Source organism: Misgurnus anguillicaudatus, chromosome 23, assembly GCF_027580225.2.
Source record: "Misgurnus anguillicaudatus chromosome 23, ASM2758022v2, whole genome shotgun sequence".
NCBI classification, from domain to species: Eukaryota; Metazoa; Chordata; class Actinopteri; order Cypriniformes; family Cobitidae; genus Misgurnus; species Misgurnus anguillicaudatus.
In genome coordinates, this window is record NC_073359.2 from 24,791,888 (window position 1) to 24,816,406 (window position 24,519).

The 24,519-nt window shown below is 35.5% G+C and overlaps 2 protein-coding genes across 5 annotated transcripts in view; one reads left to right on the forward strand and one right to left on the reverse strand.

Moving 5' to 3' along the window:
• ptpn4b (protein tyrosine phosphatase non-receptor type 4b) overlaps positions 1–14,183 on the forward strand; it is a 33,531-nt gene extending 19,348 nt beyond the window's left edge. For 3 of the 4 annotated variants that reach the window (XM_055217243.2, XM_055217245.2, XM_055217244.2), the window contains exons 15-27: positions 304–462; positions 7,309–7,468; positions 7,561–7,641; positions 8,383–8,439; positions 8,572–8,728; positions 9,014–9,186; positions 9,480–9,570; positions 9,654–9,715; positions 9,811–9,957; positions 10,516–10,644; positions 11,815–11,963; positions 12,063–12,198; positions 12,277–14,183. In XM_055217243.2, the coding sequence (XP_055073218.1) occupies positions 304–462; positions 7,309–7,468; positions 7,561–7,641; positions 8,383–8,439; positions 8,572–8,728; positions 9,014–9,186; positions 9,480–9,570; positions 9,654–9,715; positions 9,811–9,957; positions 10,516–10,644; positions 11,815–11,963; positions 12,063–12,198; positions 12,277–12,372 (1,597 nt within the window). In that variant the 3' untranslated portion in view covers positions 12,373–14,183. The remainder of the gene's footprint in view (positions 1–303; positions 463–7,308; positions 7,469–7,560; positions 7,642–8,382; positions 8,440–8,571; positions 8,729–9,013; positions 9,187–9,479; positions 9,571–9,653; positions 9,716–9,810; positions 9,958–10,515; positions 10,645–11,814; positions 11,964–12,062; positions 12,199–12,276) is intronic. The other variant, XM_055217246.2, reaches the window with a different exon arrangement.
• A 53-nt stretch (positions 14,184–14,236) lies between these two features.
• Positions 14,237–17,377, reverse strand: LOC129453157 (keratin, type I cytoskeletal 19). Its single transcript, XM_055217247.2, has 8 exons — positions 16,902–17,377; positions 16,298–16,380; positions 15,739–15,895; positions 15,387–15,551; positions 15,177–15,302; positions 14,850–15,070; positions 14,652–14,707; positions 14,237–14,445 (listed from the first exon to the last, which is right to left on the reverse strand). The coding sequence occupies exons 1-8, from the start codon at positions 17,307–17,309 to the stop codon at positions 14,354–14,356; spliced, it is 1,308 nt and encodes a 435-aa protein (XP_055073222.2). The 5' UTR covers positions 17,310–17,377; the 3' UTR covers positions 14,237–14,353.
• Positions 17,378–24,519: the final 7,142 nt, after the last annotated feature.

Consider the following 24,519-nt stretch of genomic DNA (forward strand, 5'->3'; position numbering starts at 1 on the left):
TTTACTTTTAGTTTGCTATAGTAAATACTAAAGTATACTACAGTATTTTTCCATGTGGGCTGTAATGACATTTAAAAAGGCAACCCTGTACACAAACACAGCCGATATCAGACCAGATCTCTTATTTAGTCACGCAAATTCAACTTTATCAGTGGATTAACACACGCACACATAAATTCACCCTATCAGTTGGTTAACACGATAACCCACACACTAATATACAGTACCGTGACAAATGTGTATAGCATTAGTCATACATGGCACACGTGGGTTTCTAACTAATTTGTTTCTTTCACTTTTTAGTAGTAACTCTGTGTATAACACAGAGGGGGCGCGGGTCAGGCCGTCCTCCATTGGTCACCTGGTCGATCATGTGATCGATGACTCACCATGCCAGACGTTCACCAATCACAAGTCTGCGTCCTCCACACAAGCCAACAGCATCAGTCTGGATTCAACACCGTAAGATTATCTGTTTGTTAAATTTAATGACATATTATACAAGTCATCAATGTACATACATTTTTACCAACTTTTAAACTATTGTGAAAAAAAGTCATGCCTTTAAGATGACTTAAAGGGATAGTTCACCCAAAAATGATAAAATTCTGTCGTCATTTTCTCACTTTCATGTTGTAACAAACCTGTATACATTTCTTTCTTCTGATGAATACAACGGAAGATATTTTGAGGAATGTTTATAAGCAAACTGATCATGAGACCCATTCTCTTTTATAGTAGAAATAAATAATACTATGGAAGTGAATAGGGTTTCTGAACGGTTTGGCTACGAACATTCCTCAAAATATCTTCCTTTGTGTTCATCAGAAGAATTAAATTTATACAGGTTTATAACAACATGAGAGTGACTGGCACGCCAGCAATATTTTCTGGCCCGCCGGATTATTTTGGAAGTACGCTTTTTATTATGTTACAATAACAGTTTACAAATATGGCCCCGTGTATAATTCCTTCATTAATTTTTTCAAATTAAAATCAAAAAGAAAATAAAGAAAAACGACTTGTGTGTGTGTGTGTGTGTATATATATATATATGTATGTATATATGTACATAGCCTACTGTCTACAAACTTTAATAATATTAACATTACTATACATCGTTTATAAGGTCTACGGGTTTATCATCAGTGTATGGTCTCTGTTTTGAGATACAGGTGCTCTAGCATTATAAATATAGTATTTTTTTACAGAAGTCGAGATGACAACATGAAAAATATAAACGGGACTCCTTACCTTTGTGTCGGTATAACGATCGCGAATCGAATCCAGTCTGTTTCAGATGTGTGAATAACCCATAAAAACTCTCCAATTAAATACATCCAATGACCATTTTTGTCCACAAATATCTATAATCCGTGAAATATAGATATATTGTCCATTGTTTACATCAGATTTCACAGGCACGTCGTGTAATAGAATATAATATACAATCTGAGGACTATTTACATCGTAACACTTGTATATGAGATTACACTCGCGTTCAAAACCAGCGGTCAAACTTTGTTTGTAAAAGTATGCGGGAGTATAATGCATAATATCCAAACAGCGCTGTAAAATATCGTGACGTCATCTGACTCGCTCGTTCCTCCAATGACTTCATGGAAAATATTGATAGACAGAACGTGTAGCCAATTAGATAACGAATCCAACGATCTTTGTGTGACGTTTTATTTCCTGGTGTGGAAAGGCATTTTATACAACGAACAAACGTGTATGCATGTAAACAAAAGACACTTATTTTGGGGCTGACTGGAACTTAGAAAAGGCACTAGTCTTACAAAAACTCATTTTTGGGCCTATTGACTTCAAACGTGAAATATAACTTTTTTAGACTTGTGGCTTTGGCATCATTGTATTTCACACACATATTTATCATTAAGATTTTAAGTATTAAAAAAGATGTTTTGCAAAAAAATGGAACATGGAACATTGAAACATGGAAAATGAAGCTCAAAGTGTCTTCTATCTAATGATACCACAGTTATGCTTATACTCTAAATGGTTTAGTAAAAACAACCCTTTTAGTGAAAGTAGGTCTTTTCATGGCTTGGGCCAGAGTGGGGGTGCTTTTCAAGTGGTTAAACAGATCAGGTACTATTAGATTACAGCCGTTTTAATAAGGGTTTGAATAGCAACCATGCTCTCCTGTAATTCTCATTCGCTTAAAGTCCGACTTTTGAACTTTTTTCATTATTAATTATTTGGGTATAACACACTGATAAATTTTATATATATATATATATATATATATATATTACATGATAACATAAGGAGCTGTTTGGTACTGAAACCATTGGCAAAACCATTGCCATTGTTAGGTTGGCAGAAAAAAATGCCTACTTCATTTGTCAGTAGGGCAATATGGTTTCCGTTTATGTTTGTTAGAAATGAGTGATAGGTTTTGACCTATTTAATTTATGTTATTTATATTTCATTATTTTTTTCTGTGACCTTTTTTCTCTGCTGACAGTAGGCTACACTGTTAAAATAAAATTTATATTTGCACGAAGACCTCCTTAAACCTTAGGTGTGTAGGCTATGCGTGTGTCCTGAATAAATAATAATTAAAAAAGTAATCAAGTTCAAAAGTCGGACTGTAAGAGATTTACAGGAGAGCATGATTGCTTTTTACACCTTTATTAAAATGGCTGTAATATGTTACCACTATAGTACTTGATATGTTTAAAATTATTTCATTGATATATGCCTATAAAGGTGTTAAATTAAAAATTACAATTTGTCTAATCAAGTAATACATTTTTTGATCTGAGCACACAATCAGAAAACCCGTCGTTATTAATTTTTTCATTTTAGTTCAGGAAATAAATAATGGAAAAACAAGTCACTTTTCATTTTTTTTATTTTTGTTTTAGATTTGAAAAAACGATTGAAAGAATGATACACGGACCCATCATATTCCACGATTATAGGCCTATATTGCGAGCGCAAACAGACAAAGAAACAGCAGAACAACCATGTTTTTTAGCCATTTTTAATGCCGTCTTTCGTCTTTAAAAATGGGAAATAAAAACAATGTTGCTTGACAAAAGATCAGATAGCCTATACTAGGCTAATTCAAAATAAGACACGTACTGTAAGTGTGGCAACAACAGCTGGCCCGCCATCTACTGGCTAAAAAAAATATTGGCCCGCGGCCAAAGTTACTTGCCGACCCCTGCTTTAAGCTTATTAGGAGCAATGGGAACAGCTATATGCCGTACGATATGCTACGCTATTGACATTTGCACATTTGCGATATTTTGATTTGTTCAAAGCATTGTGCGGCCCTAGTTGTAATTAGCCAATATCGTCAGTCAAATATCGGCTTAATTTATCGATTAACCATATTGTATTTCAACTGTTAGCTTATTAGGAGCTATGGGAACAACTATATGTCGTCGATATATATATATATATATATATATATATATATATAATCACACACGATATTTGCACATCTGCAATATTTTTATTGATTCGAAGTATTGTGCAGCCCTAGTTGTAATGATCCAATACCATTAATCAGATACCGACCGATTTATCGATTAACCATGTTGTGTTTCAGCTGTTAGTTAATAGTTGTTCCCATAGCTCCTAATATGTCATACGATATATATGCTGCGCTATTGGCATTTGCACATCTGCGATATTTTGATTGGTTCAAAGCATTGTGCAGCCCTAGTTGTAATAAGTCAATATCGTCAATCAAATATCGGCTTAATTTATCAATTAACCATGTTGTATTTCAACTGTTAGCTTATTAGGAGCTATGGGAACAACTATATGTTGTACGATATATACGATATTTGCTCGACTGCGGTATTTTTATTGTTTCAAAGTATTGTGCAGCCCTAGTTGTAATGATCCAATACCATCGATCCAATACCATTAATCAAATACCGACCAATTTATTGATTAACCATGTTGTGTTTCAGCTGTTAGTTAATAGTTGTTTCCATAGCTCCTAATATGTCATACGATATATACGCTGCACTATTGACATTTGCGCATTTGCAATATTTTGATTGGTTCAAAGCATTGTGCAGCCTTAGTTGTAATTAGCCAATACCGTCAGTCGAATATCGGCTCAATTTATCGATTAACCATGTTGTATTTCAACTGTTAGCTTATTAGGAGCTATGGGAACAACTATATGTTGTACGATATATACGATATTTGCTCGGCTGCGGTATTTTTATTGTTTCAAAGTATTGTGCAGCCCTAGTTGTAATGATCTAATACCGTTAATCAGATACCGACCGATTTATCGATTAACCATGTTGTGTTTCAGCTGTTAGCTTATAGGTGTTCCCATAGCTCCTAATATGTCGTACTATATATATATATATATATATATATATATATATATATATATATATATATATATATATATATATATATATATATATATATATATATATATATATATATATATATATATATATATATATATATATATATATATATATATATATATATATATATATAAGAGGATAAAACCTCAATGTGATTTCTTACACCGGTGTGCTAAATATATCATCTCTGCACTTTGATAACCACCATGTGGTTCTTGGTGTCCTTAAAAACTTTTTTACTGGGTCACTTTTATGGTGTATGGTTTGTAATTGGCTTTTTATTTCCCTTTTATTTATGTTGTGTGCAAAGTCAGTTCAATGCATTTTGAGTTTAAAATTTCCATGTTTGATTTCTAAGCATTTCAATTTGCTTTAGCAAAATGCACAAACGATGGGCTAACGTGCTTTGATTCTCAAAAGTTTCCACTGAGAAAACCTGTTCTTATTTTAGCACCAAACATCAGTCGCTGACTCTCACCTGAGGTTTGATATCGCCCGACCGAGCCTGTTGTAATGACACATCAGCGGTTAAACGCTACTTTCACACATTGTTCGGCCTGAGAAGCTGCGAGTTTTTAGTCAGGGGAAATAACTTTCAGCTTTGTGGTTGGCACAGTTCAGCGTGTTACGCTGACGTGTGTTTGAATTCGGGCTTGTGAACACAGCACTATTTTCCATTGGAATAATTTGTGACCACGCTCGCATGCCAGTTTCCTTTCTCAGATCGGTCCGACAATCTGGTTTTGCAGTGTCATAGTTTCCAAATCTAGGCGTGTGGTAGACCTTGATTCAGAAAAATGAAAAATTGCCTTTTTATGATGTATGAAAGGAATGAACAAAATGTGCACATCTTAAAAAATAGCATTGCAATGGATTACGATTAATTAATGCTTTATTCTGATTGGTTGAGAGATGTTCGCGTTGTGCCGCATTTTTCCTAATAAATCAATGTCTGTGGTCAATTATTCCTCACAAACTAAATTATATTTTAGTGTAAATAACATCATTGTTGGCTAGCAACTAAGCTAGTTTGATCAATAAATTATCTTATAATTTATTTTCTGAACAAAATTACATTTAATTTTCTTAATCATCGTTGGCCGTACAATATTTTAGTGTAAGTTAATAGGAAATCTTATTAATGAGATTTTAATGAATTGCGTTTGAATGTACGAAGGCCAAATTATTTTATGCTCAGGGTTTTGACTCGCAATCTACCTTTAAACAAGACACAAGACGCCAATTTCCGTCTTATAGTCCTTATTTTCGTTCTTACTGCGACGTTTTTGTTTGTCCTCGTTGTTTTTATTATGTAAATGTCTTTGAGGCCTTGGATGTGCTGTCTGTGGACTGCAGAGCAGAGGATCGTTCATGCTGGAAATCTAAGCATTCATAATGAGACACTGTGTATGTGTGTGTGTCCAAAACCAGACATGGCTTCTCTGTCTGTAAGCAACAGTCCCGGGTCTTAATACTCTCCGCCTGCTATGCAAATAAGCCTTTTGATGAATTGTTGGAAATCTTTGCTAACACCCAGCAGATATACAGCGTTGCTCGTACCAACTGCCTTTTACACATCATAAATCAATGTTGTTGCCAAGGCTGTGTAGTGTTATGAAAAGTGTAAGAAAGATTATGGGGAATCCAATGATCTTCCATGTTTGTCGGCTAAATATTTTTGTGTTTATTACATTTCTGTTTTCATGCATAAACTCTGTTCATTTAAGTATTATTATATATTTAAATCATTTATATTGTTTATCAATTTAAGCAGATACATTATTAACTTAGAATGCTTTAGAAACGAGAGCCATTCAGAAACATCGAGCTGGGTAATGTATGCGGCTTCAAATCGGGCCCGATCCCAAACCTCATCATTATTTTCTGTCCAAAATAACAAGATTGTATTGATTTTTTGTTTTAAGTGAAAGTAGGCCGCCACCCCTCCAACTTTTGGAAAAACATTAAAATATTAATAAACACACAGCGCAGGGCTTGAAATGAAAACACGCATTGGTTTGTTTAATTTTAGTTAAATTTAAATACAATAAATCGGATATACTCCAGATGACAGAATTAAAAAAAAGAATTTAAATAAAGGTGTGATATGTGCTACCGTTTAAATGCTACAGATGGCGCCATGCACTTTACGAAACACATCCACGCTCTTTCACACAAGCATATGCGTGTTATCCAGAATATTTGTGTTGTGTTTTATAAATCTATATTGTTTCTAAAGATTTAACCCACTGTTTCCTGCACAACATTTATTGTAAAAATATGGCATTAGATAAACGTTAGATGTTACCCTACATGACAACGGCAAACAAATGATGCTTAAAGGGATAGTTCCAAAAATGAAATTTTCTCGTCCTCATGTTGTTTTAAGCCTGTAAGAATTAATTTTATTCTGATGAACACAAAAGAAGATATTTTGCTAAATGATGGTTAAGCACACAGCTACCATAACCATTGACTTCCATAGTAGGAAAAACAAATACGATGGAATTCAATGAGTACCATCAACTGTGTGTCTACCATCTTTTATCAAAATATCTTCTTTGTCATTTATCACAATACTTCCATAATATTTGTTTTCCTACTATGGAAGTCAATGGTTACCATCATTTATTAAAATATCATCTTTTGTGTTCATCAGATAAAAGAAAATCATACAGGTTTGTAACAACATGAGGATGAGAAAATGATGACAGAGAATATTTTTGGGTGAACTATTTTTTTAAGCTTGTGCCAAAACTTTTTTTTACTGTATTGAACTTTTTAAAATTAATTTGTTTAACATCATCTAATGATGAATTTTAGTGAATGTATGTAGTCAGGTCCTTACTAAGACCTAACAAGATTTCAAAATGTACACTTGGTTTAATATTTTAACTAATGCAAGTACCATACCTTTTAAATGCTTTTTCAGGTCCCCAGATGTAACAGCTGACGAACAGCCGCCCGCGTTGCCCCCGAAACAGTCCAGGAAAGACCCCGCCACTCACAACGGCAGATCCCAATCTCAACATGAGCTGGACGACCACCTGAGTGAATACTACAACGTACCTGCAGTGTCAGGAAAGAGCATGGTGCGAAAAACACACACAAAATAATTTATTATTTAAGTTTATTTCTCGTCTCGTCTTGTTCGTTCGTTTGATTCATATTTTATTTCTTTCAGAATGGAGCGGTTCCTCACGACAATCTCGTTTTGATTAAAATGAGGCCAGATGAAAACGGGCGCTTCGGATTTAACGTTAAGGTATGTCGCAGATTGTTTGAAAACTGCAGGGCGTTTACACTTAAAAATGTGTACAGTTCTTGCTTAAATATAATAACTGCAATTTTAAATTGACTTAAAATGCGTACTATAATAGTTAAAATTAAGTAATAATTAACGACAGGCCGGTGTGCTTTACAGAAAAATAATCAACACACATTGAACATTTCTCAACCAATCAGAGTAAAGCATTCAACAGGCCTGTGGTATATGATAATGGTAATAATAATAATAATAATTGTAATAATAAAATATCACTTATAAATGATATCGATAAAAAATACAACCAATTTTAAATTTACTTAAAAATTCGTAAAGTTCTTGCCTAAATATGATATCAGTAAAAAAAAATGCGTAATATAATAATAATAATAAAATATTATAATGAAGTATGCTACTAATATGTTAAAGGTATAGCTCACCCCAAAATAAAAATTGTCATCATTTACTCACCCTTATGTTGTTAAAGACCTGTATACATTTCTTTATTCTTATTAACACAAAGGAGGATATATAGACCAACTGTTTTTGAGCACCATTGGCTTTCATAGTAGTATTTTTTTCTACTATGTAAGTCAATGGTGCTTCTGTTTCCTGCTTCATTACAAATATCTTTCTTTGTGTAAATGATGACAAAACTTTCATTTTTGGGTGAACTATCCCTTTAAAGAATCAGATTCTGTGTGTATAAAATGTTTAAAGAATTACCCGTTTTGTCCACAGGGTGGCGCTGATCAGAGGATGCCCATCATTGTTTCCCGTGTGGCTCCAGGGACTCCCGTATGTAAACTTTTTATTAGATGTCAGGTGACAGGTGTGACTTCGACGTTATATGGCTAGAATTGAACTTGTTGAACATTCGGTATTGCTCTGTGAACTTCACCCTCATCTGTGACCTTTGACCTGTCACAGGCTGACATGTGCATGCCGCGCCTGAACGAGGGCGACCAGGTCGTGCTGATCAACGGTCGGGATATCTCGGAGCACACTCACGATGATGTGGTTATGCTAATTAAGGCCAGCTGTGAGGACCAATCAGGAGAGCTTATACTGCTGGTCAGACCTAATGGTACGAATTGCTTTGTTGTGGTTCTGTAAATGTAATATTAATACATCCTTGGTCTTTGGTTTGATTATTAAAACAATTTCAATTTAAAGTCATTTTTATTTGTATCATCTAATTTATTTATTTAACATTATTTAATTTAGCTTTTGTCTCTCATTCTCTATCTGTCGTTCTGTCAATCTTGAAAATATTAAGTGGTCAGTAATATTTATTGTAATTCTGGTATATTTCAAATATGCACGTCTTTTTTCATCTATACCTCGTTTCTTATTTTCTATCCAACTTTAGCCATCTATGATGTAGATGAAGACCAGGAGAAGCTGGACCTGGAGCCAGACTTCCAGTACATTCCCGAGACATCCGGTCTGGATCATTCCCGCTCAGATGCTGATAGTTTAAGATCCTCTATACAACTATTAAAAGACGGCCTTTCCAGCGGAGTGGTCCCCGCACAGTTTGATGTGAGTTCAATTAATCTTTGGTTTTTAATATTTCAGCTATTATATTTTTACATGTTGTTTGTATACCTTGTATACTAAGCACAGGCTTTATTTAGTCTGTTTATTAATAATTGTAATATTATTATAAATTACTGACGCATTACATTGCAACAACAATGTGTAGTCAGTATAAAAAGTTTAAGATACATTTAAATAGTTTTTTTTACTTACACAAATTGTAAGGCGCATATCAGATAATTCTGAAAGATTATAAGTTAAAAAAAAATTTGTACCCATATTTTTTTATTTTATAGCAACTGTATAGGAAACGACTTGGGATGTCCATGTCGTCTGCCAGATTGCCACAAAACATCTCTAAAAACCGTTATCGGGATATTTCTCCATGTGAGTGCTCAAAACTTTTATTTATGTTTGACAAACCAAAAATCTGTGATCGTCTCAATGTTTATAAATATTTATCTGTGCAGACGATGCTACGCGAGTCGTATTGAAAGGGACGGACGATTATATCAACGCAAATTTCATCAATGTAACCATTCTTCTCCGATTCTTTATTTTAAAAATCACATTGGTAGTTTCTTTTTGTTTTTAGAGAGATTAACATGTGTGTGTGATTTGTTTTAGATGGAGATTCCCAAAACAGGTGAAGTAAAGCGGTATATTGCATGCCAAGGGCCGCTTCCTGGTACCTGCACCGATTTCTGGCAGATGGTTTGGGAACAGAGCGCCACCCTGGTGGTTATGCTGACAACACAAGTTGAACGTGGCAGGGTATGAATATTTCAACAATAATAATATGTTGTTGGTCTTAGTGTGCATATTTTGTAAGTGCATACTAGGGCTGTCAAAAGATTCATCGTGATTAATCGCATACAAATTAAAAGTTTGAGTTTGCATATTATATTTGTGTGTGTATTTATGTATACATAATAATAACACACATGTATACATTTAAGAAAAACTATTTATGTATATAAATACATTTTTTATTATATAAATTATGTAAGTATATAAATATTTTTTTAATTAATTAAATTATAAATTATTATTAAAAATATTAAATAAAATAAAATAAAATTAATAAATAATGTTTTAGTAAAAAAAATTTTTAAATGCATACATGCATGTGTGTATTTATGTATACAAAATAGTTACACACATATTATGCAAAAACAAACTTTTGTTTTGTATGCGACTAGTCACGATTGATCTTTTGGCAGCCCTTATGCACACACGTTTTATTTAAATGTAATAATTTTTCTTTTCTGCTGGGCAAAATAATATTAACCACCAATTGTTTACTCTTACATTAAACTTTTTGCATTTTAGGTGAAGTGTCATCAATACTGGCCGAATGTTTCTTCGAGTGGCACCTACGGCGACTTTCAGGTGACATGCGTATCTGAGGAAGGAAATTCTGCATATCTGCTTAGAGATCTGACACTTACACACCTGGAGGTCAGACATTTTTTACCTCTTTTTAATATATTTCAATATATATCTATATATTGACACATTTAAGGCCAGAATTGGCATAAAACTGTGATATCATGAACCATAGTTTTAGCCATTGTAGCCAAATAGTAGGACTGTCAAAAGATTCAATCGCAATGAATCACATACAAAATAAAAGTTTGTTTTTGCATATTCTTTTATTTAGATTTATATATATTATTTATTTATTATTATTTGTTAAGATTTTGATATATTTATTATATATAAATTATATATATATATACATAAATAACATTTTTCTTAAATGTATACATGTATGTGTGTGTATATTTATTTATTTATTTATTTATTTATAAATTTAAAATATATTTACAAAAATAAAGTTTTTTTAAATGTATACATGTATGTGTGTATTTATATTATACTGTGATATCATGAACCATAGTTTTAGCCATTGTAGCCAAATAGTAGGACTGTCAAAATATTAAATCGCGATGAATCACATACAAAATAAAAGTTTGCATATTCTTTTATTTAGATTTATATATATTTATGATTTATTTATTTATTAAGATTTTGATATTTAATATTATATATAAATTAAAAATATATACATAAATAAATAAAGTTTGTTTTAAATGTATACATGTATGTGTGTATTTCTATATACATAATAATTACACATGCAAAAATATTATGCAAACACAAACTTTTATTTTGTATGCAATTAATCACGATTAATCTTTTGACAGCCCACCAAATAGACTTAAAATGTTTAACGCAAGAATTATAATATAGTAAAAAAGTAAGAATATATAATAGTTTTTACTTATGTGCACCAAATAGCAATAAAATACTTAGTTGTAAAATAGTTTGCTTACTATAATACAAAGTATTTTATTGCCATTTAGGTGCACATACGTAAAAATTATTATATATTACTTTTCGTTACATTTTTAAAAATAGTATTATAGTAAGCAAACTATTTTACAACTAACTATTTAACTTTTTTTTACAAAAAGTAAGAATACAAAAAAAATTATTTATGTGCAAGAATATAGCACTAAAATAATGTGATAATTGTAATAATTACATGTTATTAAATATCATTTTAATAACTGTAAATTTGTTTGCACACATGCAATGCAGTAAACTTAAGACTTGTGTTTATAGAGTAAAGAAGACCGGCAGATCTGTCAGATGCAGTACATGGCGTGGCCTGATCACGGCGTACCAGAAGATTCATCCGATTTCCTAAACTTTGTCAGTCAAGTACGCGGCAAAAGAGCCGATACACCGGATCCTGTGGTGGTTCACTGCAGGTCGGGCCATAAAAAGATCCTGCCAGTTTTATAAACATCAAGTAACAAGCACTGTCGCTATGATCGAATACGCTTAACGCTTTCCCTTTTCCCTTCCAGTGCCGGGATTGGACGCACCGGCGTCCTTATCACCATGGAGACAGCGATGTGTCTGATAGAGAACGGTCAGTCTGTATATCCTTTAGACATCGTAAGAACCATGAGAGACCAGCGTGCCATGATGATCCAAACTCCTGTACGTACCATTGCAACGTGCACTCGCATGGCCAGATGTCTAATTATCTCTATTGATCATTGATTATTTTTTGTGCAGAGCCAGTACCGATTCGTCTGCGAGGCTATTCTGAAAGTTTACGAGGAGGAGATCGTAAAACCGTTTGAGAACGAACCTACAGAACAAGAAGAATGAAAGCTTCGCCGTCTCGGAGGTTTCAACTACTGCCAGTGAGAACTACGCTCAGCTCGCTGTCGCCCCTGCTGGAAGGCAATGGACATGACCGGCCGCAAGCTAGAATACAGAGAAAAGCACTATTGCACTTTACAGCGACAAACAATGACTTAAAGGGATTTTTTTCATGAAATAAAAAAAATCAGGTGACTGATTAATGGGTACTGTTAATATTGTTAATTTTTGGGGGATTGGAGAAACAAATTTAATTTCGCTTTTGTGCCAAAAGCTGAAATGAGCCACAATCAGAAACGGAACTCATGCAACTAACAATGACGTTTTGCGTTTTCCTGGCTGTTTGTTTGTTTGTTTTGTTCATTTTTTAACAGTGAACTTAAAAACAACGGGTGCTGGCCCCTTCCCATTTTTACGACTGTAATTGTTTTAATTTTATTGTTTAGGTTTAAAACTTTAACTTTAACCGTTTCAGCATTTTATAAGAAACGTTCAACAAAAGCAGTCAGCCACTGAAACACTTCAGCTTTTAACTTTTTTTTATTTTATTTTACTCCCGCGCCTTTGTGAAGTACTAGCTACAGTTATATACCGGTTTCATTGAGAATATCACAAGTTCTCTAAATTTAGTCAAAATTAATAGGCCACCAGCAAATGCTGAAGAATTGTCTTGCTGCCAAATCTCACAACTGTTTGCCTGTGAAAATGATTGGTGTCTTGACTCATTGACTATTTATTACGAGGGCATGTGTAGTACATGGAAAGCCTGACGTTTGTGTCCTTAAATATGTCGTAGGCAGCTCTTTGTCTCTGAGGTCCAAATCGACAGGATCTTGGAAGCAGATGTTTGTTTAAACTTTAAAGCTGTGAAGTTCATGTTTGCTTCATTGACGGAAACTTATAGCTACTAGTTTCGATCAACCAGTACTTTGGACGCAAACTTAGACGTAAAACACAAAGTATTTTTTAGCCCAGCATTTGCTCTTGTCAGCTCAAATATTGTCGCATGACTCATATTTTATTTTATCATGTTTGAAATCCAAATTTTTACTGCGAATATTGAATTAAACTAAAATTGTACGAATATCGCAAATTTGCGCTTTATTACTGGTTCTGCATTACCTGCAATAAAATACATAAGCTGGTCATAAGTCCTAAAGATATGGCCAGTCTAGTAGGTAAACTTGCGCATGAAGGTGCCAAAAATTTACAAATATTTATTTATGGGCACTTTCTAGCCTGTAGCGATAAATTTGACTTTATTATTTTTACGATTAATTTTTTGCATTCTCAACGCAGAGAATATATTTAAAAATTATAATGCGAACAGAGCATCTATTTTTTTTATGTGACACTCCGATCATCTTAATAGTTTACAAACATGACCTTTCTGGCACTTCTTGTCATTGTCCGTTTCTCCTGTACGATGTTTCGCGGTGCCATTGCGTAAACTGTTTGGCGTCAAGGACCAATCCCGCCCACCGTTTTGAATGTCGAGCCGATTTGCTTCAGCGTACGTCGTTATAGCGCAGCAGCTAACACATTTACTACCAATGTTGGATATGGTGGTATTTTTGTATTTAATAAAAAAAAATGAACGACAAAGGACAGCACTTTGTAACTGACTGCGGTAGTCAGCTGTGCTACTGTAGAATTTATACTGTAATTGTGAGATGGGGAAATGCTGTTTAATTATATTTATGTTCAACATTTTGTCGAATAAGAAAACCTGTGTGGGGGGATCTTAAATACATAGTGTCATATGTGAAATATTTGTAAATACGATGTTATATATTAAAAGTGTTCTGAAAAGATGACAGTGATTTGTTTTTATTTGTTGTAATATGGAATAATGAAAAGTGAACACACATTTAATTTCGCAGCTTGTTCTTTTATTTTTTTATGTGTTACAGGAAGTGTTGCACGGGGATAATTTATTTCATTTTTTGCAGTACTTTCACTGAATCTTTATGTAATGTGGTCGTCTTCACAAGTCATCGACATCTTCGGTGCGCGAAACAACCTTTCCGTCTACTATCTCTTCGACTACTCTGCGGATGCGCTTGGTTATCACAGGTTCTGATAAACATGAACAGATAAAGTCAGGTTAAGAGATCACGTTTATATTTTAGCGGTACATTTATCATATTTGTAGCAAGTAAATATATGTTATATATATATTTTTGTTTGGATTATATATATATATATATATTTAAAATAATTATTACATTTATTATATTTAAATAGTGTAATAGACGAATTTTCAACAAAATAAAAATACTTACGTTTTGGAGGGGCAGGAGTAGGAGTTACAACCTCTACAACCTTGATTGTTTGTCTTCTGGAAAGACCAAATAAATTTTTACAATTTGATTTTATAATTACAAACCCGCGCAATTCTCTGTTGCTTAGTCGCAGGTGCAGCTTGCATAAATTATTGCTTTAAATTAAGCGTATTTTTCAGCGTTTTCACGCAAACTTACTGAATGTCCTCTCCGTCCAGAAGTCTTCTGTACTCTGCGATCTCCATCTCTAGTCTGGTCTTGATGTCCAGGAGCACTTTGTATTCGTTAGCCTGTCTCTCGGTGTCGGTGCGCATCTGGCTAAGCTCCGCCTCCAGACTGTTAATCTGCGCCTGCAATTGGTTCAGCTGAAGACCGTACCTTCCCTCTGTCTCTAACAGTGTGCCCTCCAAAGCTCCTTTCTGTATGAGCGCAAAGTGGAGAACGACAGTTAGGGGGTGTGGCTATGCAAATGACATCAAACTTATTGTAAAGATGGCGAATACGAATTTTGATTTAAATGCTTACCAGGCTAAGCTGAGACTGTAGTTCGATCTCCAGAGACTGTACCGTTCTCCTGAGATCGTTGATTTCAGTGCGGGATTGCGAGAGATCTTCTTGTTTGGTGGTTACTTGCTTGTTGAGTTCATCGAACTGCAAAAAAGGGTTGAATGTCAAAAAAAGCCCAATTTAGTTCGAGTAGATCAACTGTTTTTGTATATGCCCCAAGTTACTTACTTTGCTCTTGTACCACCCTTCCATTTCTCTGCGGTTCTTCTCAGTAATGCCCTCGTACTGTTGACGGATCTCCTCCATGATGCGGGCCAGGTCCTGCTGGGGTGCAGCGTCAACCTCAACGTTGACGGAGCTTGAGGTCAACTGAGCGCGAATAGCAGCCATCTCCTACAAAGCAACGATATCACGATTACATTCAGTGTTTTTGGAGAAAACGGGCTTGACCTGTGAACTTTGGAGATGGTGCTTGAAGTATCTTCAAGGCTCCAAGTTGCAGTAAATTAGTTGCAGTCTTAAAATTACATTTGATTATGGATATACATGATGGGCCAGGAGACGGTATATTTGCTCTCACCTCTCCGTGGTTCTTCTTCAGGTAGACGAGTTCCTCCTTCAGACTTTCGATCTGCATCTCAAGTTCTGAGCGCGCCATGGTCAGGTCATCCAGAACCTTCCTCAACCCGCTGATGTCTGCTTCCACGGATTGACGCATGGCCATCTCGTTCTCATACCTGGCGCCACCAACAAATGATTCCGGTTAGATCGTAAATGCAGTTACAGTAAACTCGGGTGTCTACATGCCTGGATAAAGACACAGCTGAGATACTAGGTCATAAAACTTCCTACACTCAAATTATAAACCTTCTCATTATAGCCATAAAACAGACAGGTGCTCGGTACAAAGATGGTAAACTGGTGTTTTTCACAATCATGCAAGTCACTGTGATGTTAGGTTGTTTTGGGTGGTTGACAGGGCATTGCTATATGGTTGCTATGTGTTGACAGATGGATGCTTCCTGCCAAGTCAGAAGTTTCTGCCCCCATATGTGTATGTTCTTGGAAATGTCCTTCTTGCAGTGTAACCCTGAGACTTTTCCACTAATGGGATAAAAGTTTTTGCTTCGTATACTTACTTGACTCTGAAGTCTTCGGCTGCTAGTTTGGCGTTGTCAATCTGCAGGATGATGCGGGCATTGTCCATGCTGGCGACGGAGATCTGGAGATAGGAAGTTGGCATTTGAGAACCCTGGCACTTTAAAGTCCCCCATATAGTCTTGAAGACCATTAAAGTGATGCCATTGCTGATTACTTTGTTTAATATATTGTAGTAATCGGATTATCATTTATTGGCTCAATTATATGATAATATGTGAAGTAATAAAATACTGTAGCCATCTGTAATCTTTATGGAGTCTAGTTTAATTTGTTTGTATAATTAAGATTTGTTTCCTTATCAGACAATAATAAAACATTTGCTCAAAACAATAGAAACCATTACAGGGATTCTAATGGACATAATGGGAACTGTATTGGTTTTAATGGATACTATAATGGTGCGTTTCTAATGATAATGTGTTAGTTTATGTTAATGAGATGTTATCCGATCAATACAGCACAGACAGTTAAATCTTACTTGAATAAAACGCACTACATGAATAAATTATAATGATTTTAATAGTTAACCGCTTCATAACTGAATTTGAAATAGATTTGTATTATTATTAAAAGATCACTTACTTTTTTGCGGAGATCCTCGATGGTGGCATAATAATGGCTGTAATCTCTGGTGACCGGTGTCCTCTTGTCGTACCACTCGCGGATCTGTTTCTCCAATTGCGCATTGGCCTTCTCCAAAGAGCGCACCTTCTCCAGGTAAGCTGCCAGACGGTCGTTGAGATTTTGCATGGTGGTCTTCTCGTTGGCAGTCACACCGAAACCATTGTCACCTCCGGAGAGCGCGCTGGCCAGATCAAACCCGCTGTTCTGCGCGTAAGAGACGCGCACGCTGGATCCACCTGCGCCTCCATAGACGCTCGGCGCGCGTCCGACAGCGATGCGCTTGGAGTATCCACCGGACAGCGAGTGCGATGTGAAGGAGGGACGAGAACTGGAAATGGAGAACGATTGACGGGAAACCTGAGTCATGGTTTCTGCTCTTGGTGCGTCTGCGCTTTGGAAAGGTGCGTCCGGCAGCTGCGTGATGCTCTTTGGCTGTCTCCAAGGGGATTTATATACTGTTGGACGGGGGTGGGGTTATGTCGGCTTATTTACGGTAATAATTATCTAAAGGCATCAAACGGGTGTGCCCAGGGTGTGTCGAATATAAAACGTGACCTGAGAGCCCTAACCTGACCGACACGATTTTACGCATAACCAAATAGAGTTTAATGTTCAATTGGTCAAGATAGATATATTGTATGTAAAAGTTTCTGGATAACAGTCAAAATATATATAATCGATGTCAAGTGCATTCAAATATTATAGTTAGCAATAGCATATCTGTTTGATATGATCTAATATAGATTATATAAAATACTCAAGTTCATTTTAGTGAAAGTGTAATGTTTTTATTTTGATAAACTTGTTAATATTTTTACAATACACTCTCAGAAATAAAGGTACAAAAGTCGTCACTGGGACAGTACCCTTTCAAAAAGGTACACCTTTGTACCCAAAGAGTGCATATTAGTACTTCAAAGGTACACATTGGCAGTTCAAAGATACTTATTTGTACCTAAAAGGTACATATTACGAACCCCTTTAAAGGATACTGCCCCAGTGACAGCTTTGTACCTTTATTTTTGACAGTGTAGTTTTTAATATTTTGATACTACTTTAGTTAAACTATGGTTACTGTATTAAAACCACACTTAATTGTTATATAGTAAATAAAAATAATAATATATTGTACAGTATGCACACTGTATGTATAATGTAATATATGTGCTTTTAAATATAGCTTATATTTTAATATTAATGTTGTTTGTAACTATTTTAAACAAACAGTTTTTTTATATTCAGACAACAATATACTTTTATTTAAAATACATTTAGCAAATTTGATGCATTACATTAAAAAAAATAGTAAAGAAAGGGATCACCCTCCCCTTCCACCAAACCTCTCCATGTACACTTACATACATTATTCATTTTTCTTGTAATCCTTAAATCTTGAGCAATTAAATTGAGTCACGACAATTAAATTGAAGACATGACAATACTGTCTGAGTTTATCACATTAACAACATGAATTATATAAGCCTATCTTATGATTGAAAGTTATTATAAACTGTTACAACTTGTCCTGTGACTGGTGTAAAGCAATCGACCCATGTGGTATGTGCAGAATGAGGACTTTAATCCACTAGTACACCATCACACCCAGATTAGCCGTGAGAGTATATGACAATTTCTGCTTTAACTGATCCGTATCAGGTCATAATGCTAACCGAGCTAATTATAGTCAGTGTTAACACCCTACAATAAGACTGAAAAGGTCATTTGGATAGAAAATATGTCCCATATAGCTATTACATATATTTTAGTTACTTTAACTTAACAAATTAAGTTAAACAATTTCAACTTGATTTTTTAAGTTATTTTAACTCATCACAAGTCAAAACTTTAAAAAGTAAGTAATTAAGTTGCTTGAATGTCATGCTGCATATAATTATGTAAAAAATTATTTGTGTTTGTGCCCTATTATTAGACTTTAAAGTAACCAGATCAAAGGCACACGCAACGTTGAAAGTCATTCATATGTGGTATATGTAAAACACGCTGTACAAAGGTGGCACATTAGCAGAAGCATGCAAATGTAGTGTTGAAGGACACATGCGCAGGCTAGCGTGCATAAGTATGACATATCTCCTGTCTTATCTATTCACAGTGATTTGGTCTTTCTTTGCATCATTGCATTAGTCATTACTTTCCCTTTAGTATTCGCAGCACCTGCTTCCTGAAGAAGTAAGCTCCTGCAAATCCATTGTGTTCACTTTTACTTATAAGGGTGTGTTCGAATTTCTGTTATCTATCCACTCCCCACATACCTCATCATCATCATCATCTTTTCCAGGGTGAATCTTCATTCATCTTAAACTCGTCTTCAAAATAATTAAAAGGATTTCTGCACTGTAAAAGTGAAACGTTTCACTTTTACAGTGCGGTGGTGGTGGTGGTGTGAGTTCAAGCCCACCCATGTCTGACACCTTTCTCTTACGTCATCATCACATCTTCAGTCCCACCCAGTGTGGACAAATTGTCAAAACAAAGGAAAGCTTAAGTTTTGTGTATTTTTGGGTTAGGTTTCTTTATGAATCTGTCAGTGCATCTGTATAAGGGCAATGATTATACTTTTCTTCGAAAGCTTTGTCATGCCAAAAAACAAACAAAAAAAACGAATTTTTAATTTAAAGAAATGCATGGTCAAAAATGCTTCCTACACTGTAAAAAATACATTGCTGCACTGTAAAAAAAATACTTTGCTTCACTGTAAAAAAATACTTTGCTGCCTTAAAATTTTTTGTTAAATCAACTCAGATTTACAAGTCATGTCAACAAAGATGAGTTGTAACAACTTATAAAATATAGTTGAGAAAAGTCAACTTAATTTTATAAGTTATAACAACACCTGTAGTTACAACAACTCATCTCTAGTTAAGATAAATAATAGTAAGTTGAAATGACTTGTAAATCCAAGTTGATTCAATAAAAAATTTTAAGACAGCAAAGTATTTTTTACAGTGTGCATTAACATTTTTTGTTAAATCAACTCCGATTTACAAGTCAACAGAGATGAGTTGTCACAACTTATAAAATTAAGTTGACTTTTCCCAACTATATTTTATAAGTTATAACAACTCACCTGTAGTTATAACAACTCATCTCTAGTCAAGATAAATAATAGTAAGTTGAAATGACTTGTAAATCCGAGTTGATTCAATAAAAAATTTTAAGGCAGCAAAGTATTTTTACAGTGTGCATTAAAATTTTTGTTAAATCAACTCCGATTTACAAGTCATGTCAATAGAGATGAGTTGTCACAACTTATAAAACTAAGTTGACTTTTCCCAACTATATTTTATAAGTTATAACAACTCACCTGTAGTTATAACAACTAATCTTTTGTCAAGATAATAATAGTAAGTTGAAATGACTTGTAAATCCAAGTTGATTCAACAAAAAAAAATTAAGGCAGCAAAGTATTTTTTTACAGTGAGCTGTCACTGGATCATCCTCTTTTAAATGGTCCTAATATGTAGCATTTAGGTACATTTGGTACCTTTGAGGTACTAATATGAACTGTTTTGGTGCAAAGGTGCACTTTATGAAAGGGTACCGCCCCGGTGACAGCTGTGGAAGATTGTTTGATCTTTATTTTTTGACCGTGAATGATTTTACTTTGATTTAGTCACGGATTTTTTCATCCCGTAGATCAATTGGCAGAGCATTGTGTTAGCAATGCAAACACAAAAAAGTATTTTCTGAATGCACTTTAAGTCACGTTGGATAAAAGTGTCTGCCGAATGCTGGTTAATATGCACTTTTAAGGAATAAGATGAAATGTTTGCTATAACTTTTACAGTAGACATAAACAGAGACATCATTCCTGATACCAGCCCATGTTTTTGGGCGGCGGTAAGACGATCCATGTAGGTGTTAATCGTAGTCAAAACAATAAAAACCCTTTGTCAGTACCTGCTGTACTTGATCACTTTTTCAGTGAAAACATAAACATTGATTCAATTTACTATAAATATGAAATTTAAAACCATAGCCAGCATTATAATATCTATGTAAGCACATATTAAATAGCTTTTAACTTTAACTTTAAAACATTGTTACATTCATGTTAGGCAAGATGCAACCGTTAACCCCCCCCAAAAAAAAAACGTTCCCCCCAAACAATTACCGGAAACGTGCCCACCGCCATACTTTAAATATCTGTGTTGTTTACACAGCACGGGTCCGAACACATTTAAGACTGATTAGAGGTCAGGGTAACGTGGTAATAGGAAAAACCAACGGTTTAGTGTGTCACCTGGACCAGTTTGACGGGTCTAAATGAGAGCAATGTGCCCATCCCTGTTTGGGATTCAATCATCAAAGACACTCCTTTACTTAATTATTTTCCGAGACTTTGAGTCTCTTTTCGCACCCGGGGCGATTACCAAACCAGTGTAATAGCAAATTGAAGACTTGTATTGTAAAAGTCAACCATTGAGATTTAGTAACCTTAAACCCTTTACACGAACAGCTTTTGTTGATATCGATGTTCGGGTTTTTTAAGATGACTCTTTAATGTGGTTGAGACATTCAAACTGACACTTGGATCCTTTAGTTAGTCATGTTGTTTTGCAATATTAAATACTTTGAATGATGAAGTAATTATAATGTTTAAAGGTGTAAATATCGGCCTATTTATGATGATGTCATCATCACTGACTGACTATTGAAATGACTTGGTTTTAATTCTAATTTAGTATTTTTATTGACCATACGTTCAGTTCAGGTAGATTTCACTATTCACCCCGATGAACCCAATTTTCACTAACTGCCGCCTTTATGTTTGCTAATGGAAAACGAATGACACCCTTTACATAATTTCCTTTTAAAGTCATTGTGTGCCGTCATTGACCGTGCATGTTTCTTTTCTTTAAATCTTTTGTTTGATGTGGATATGAAACGTTTCCCTTTCATGTTATTTTAAGTCTCGGTGCGGTTTGGGCAGACGCATGCAGTCACAATGACCCATAATGAAGCAGACGAATGGGACGATGTTTCATGTTTGGGGAACAATGTGGCCGTTTCATCAGGAGACAAAAACTTGATTGATGCTGCTGATAGTTCAGTAACTTTCAGTCTTACTTAATCCCAAAAGACAGTTTGTGTCTCGTTTCAGTTAATTATGTTTTTGCATCTGCATATCTATCTGTCTGTCTGTCTGTCTGTCTGCTTGTCCGCTTATCTGTCGTTAAATACTCTGTCTGGCTGCTTGTTGTTTTGTGTGTGTGAGTGTTTGCGCGCGCGCGTGTGTGTGCGCGTGTGTGTGCGCGTGTGTGTGCGTGTGTGTGTGTGTGTGTGTGTGTGTGTCTCAGCCTGTCAGATCTGGCTGTTTATCTCTTTTCTGTCTGTCTGTCTGTCTGTCTGTCTGTCTGTCTGTCTGTCTGTCTGTCTGTCTGTCTGTCTGTCTGCTGTCTTTCCACCTGTCTGTCCTTAAGTCTCAATGTCTAACTGTTTGTTTTTCTGTGTGATTGTCTGTTTCTTGGCCTAGACTGTTTCTTGGCCTCTATCTGTCTGTGTGTTTACTTCTGTCTCTCTGTCTTACTTTCTATCTATCTGCCTGTCTTTCCGCCTACAGTACCTGTCCTCTATGTCTGCCTGTCTGTCTCTTTATCTGTCCTTCAATCTGTCCATCTATCTGTCTGTCTCTTCTCTGTCCTTCTGTCTTTCCCCATTTGTCGTGAAGTCTCTGACTATCTCTCAACCTGTCTTTGTGTCTGTACTACTGTCTGTCTATCTGCCTGTCTGTCTCTCAGCCTGTCTGTCTTTCTTTCTATCTATCTATCTGACTTTCCACCTATCTGTCCTTAAGTCTCTCTGTTTGACTGTCTGTTTTTCTGTCTGTCAACCTGTCTATGTGTCTGTACTACTGTCTCTCTATCTGCCTGTCTGTCTCTCAGCCTGTCTGTCTTTATATCTATCTGTCTGTCTTTCCATCTATCTTTCATTAAGTCTCTCTGTCTGTCTGACTGTCTGTCTCTCAACCTGTCTGTGTTTGTGTGTCTACTTCTGTCTCTCTATCTGCCTGTCTGTCTCTCAGCCTGTGTGTCTTACTTTCTATTTGTGTGTCTTTCCACCTACAGAAACTGTCATTAAGTCTCTGTCTGTCTGTCTGTCTGCCTGTCTGTCTCTCAGCCTGTCTGTCTATCTTTATATCTATCTGTCTGACTTTCCACCTATCTGTCCTTAAGTCTCTCTGTTTGACTGTCTGTTTTTCTGTCTGTCAACCTGTCTATGTGTCTGTACCACTGTCTCTCTATCTGTCTGTCTGTCTCTCAGCCTGTCTGTCTTTATATCTATCTGTCTGTCTTTCCATCTATCTTTCATTAAGTATCTCTGTCTGTCTGACTGTCTGTCTCTCAACCTGTCTGTGTTTTTGTGTCTACTTCTGTCTCTCTATCTGTCTGTCTGTCTCTCAGCCTGTGTGTCTTACTTTCTATTTGTGTGTCTTTCCACCTACAGCACCTGTCCTCAAGTCTCTATGTCCCCCTGTCTGTCTCTTTCTCTGTCTGTCTGCCTGTCTATCTATCTGTCATTCAATCTGTCCATCTATCTGTCTGTCTCTTATCTGTCCTTCTGTCTTTTCCCATTTTTCGTGAAGTCTTTGTCTGTCTCTCAAACTGTCTGTCTGTCTCTCAGCCTGTCTGTCTTTCCACCTATCTGTCCTTAAGTCTCTCTGTTTGACTGTCTGTTTTTCTGTCTGTCAACCTGCCTATGTGTCTGTACTACTGTATCTTTATCTGCCTGTCTGTCTCTCAGCCTGTCTGTCTTTATATCTATCTGTCTGTCTTTCCATCTATCTTTCATTAAGTCTCTCTGTCTGTCTGTCTGACTGTCTGTCTCTCAACCTGTCTGTGTTTGTGTGTCTACTTCTGTCTCTCTATCTGCCTGTCTGTCTCTCAGCCTGTGTGTCTTACTTTCTATTTGTGTGTCTTTCCACCTACAGTATCTGTCTTTAAGTCTCTGGCTGTCTGTCTGCCTGTCTGTCTCTTAGCCTGTCTGTCTATCTTTATATCTATCTGTCTGACTTTCCACCTATCTGTCCTTAAGTCTCTCTGTTTGACTGTCTGTTTTTCTGTCTGTCAACCTGTCTATGTGTCTGTACTACTTTCTCTCTATCTGCCTGTCTGTCTCTCAGCCTGTCTGTCTTTATATCTATCTGTCTGTCTTTCCATCTAACTTTCATTAAGTCTCTCTGTCTGACTGTCTGTCTCTCAACCTGTCTGTGTTTGTGTGTCTACTTCTGTCTCTCTATCTACCTGTCTGTCTCTCAGCCTGTCTGTCTTACTTTCTATTTGTGTGTATTTCCACCTACAGCACCTGTCCTCAAGTCTCTATGTCTCCCTGTCTGTCTCTTTCTCTGTCTCCCTGTCTATCTATCTGTCCTTCAATCTGTCCATCTATCTGTCTGTCTCTTATCTGTCCTTCTGTCTTTTCCCATTTGTCGTGAAGTCTTTGTCTGTCTCTCAAACTGCCTGTCTGTCTTTCCACCTATCTGTCCTTAAGTCTCTCTGTTTGACTGACTGTCTGTTTGTCTGTCTTTCAACCTGTTTATGTGTTTGTGTGTGTACTT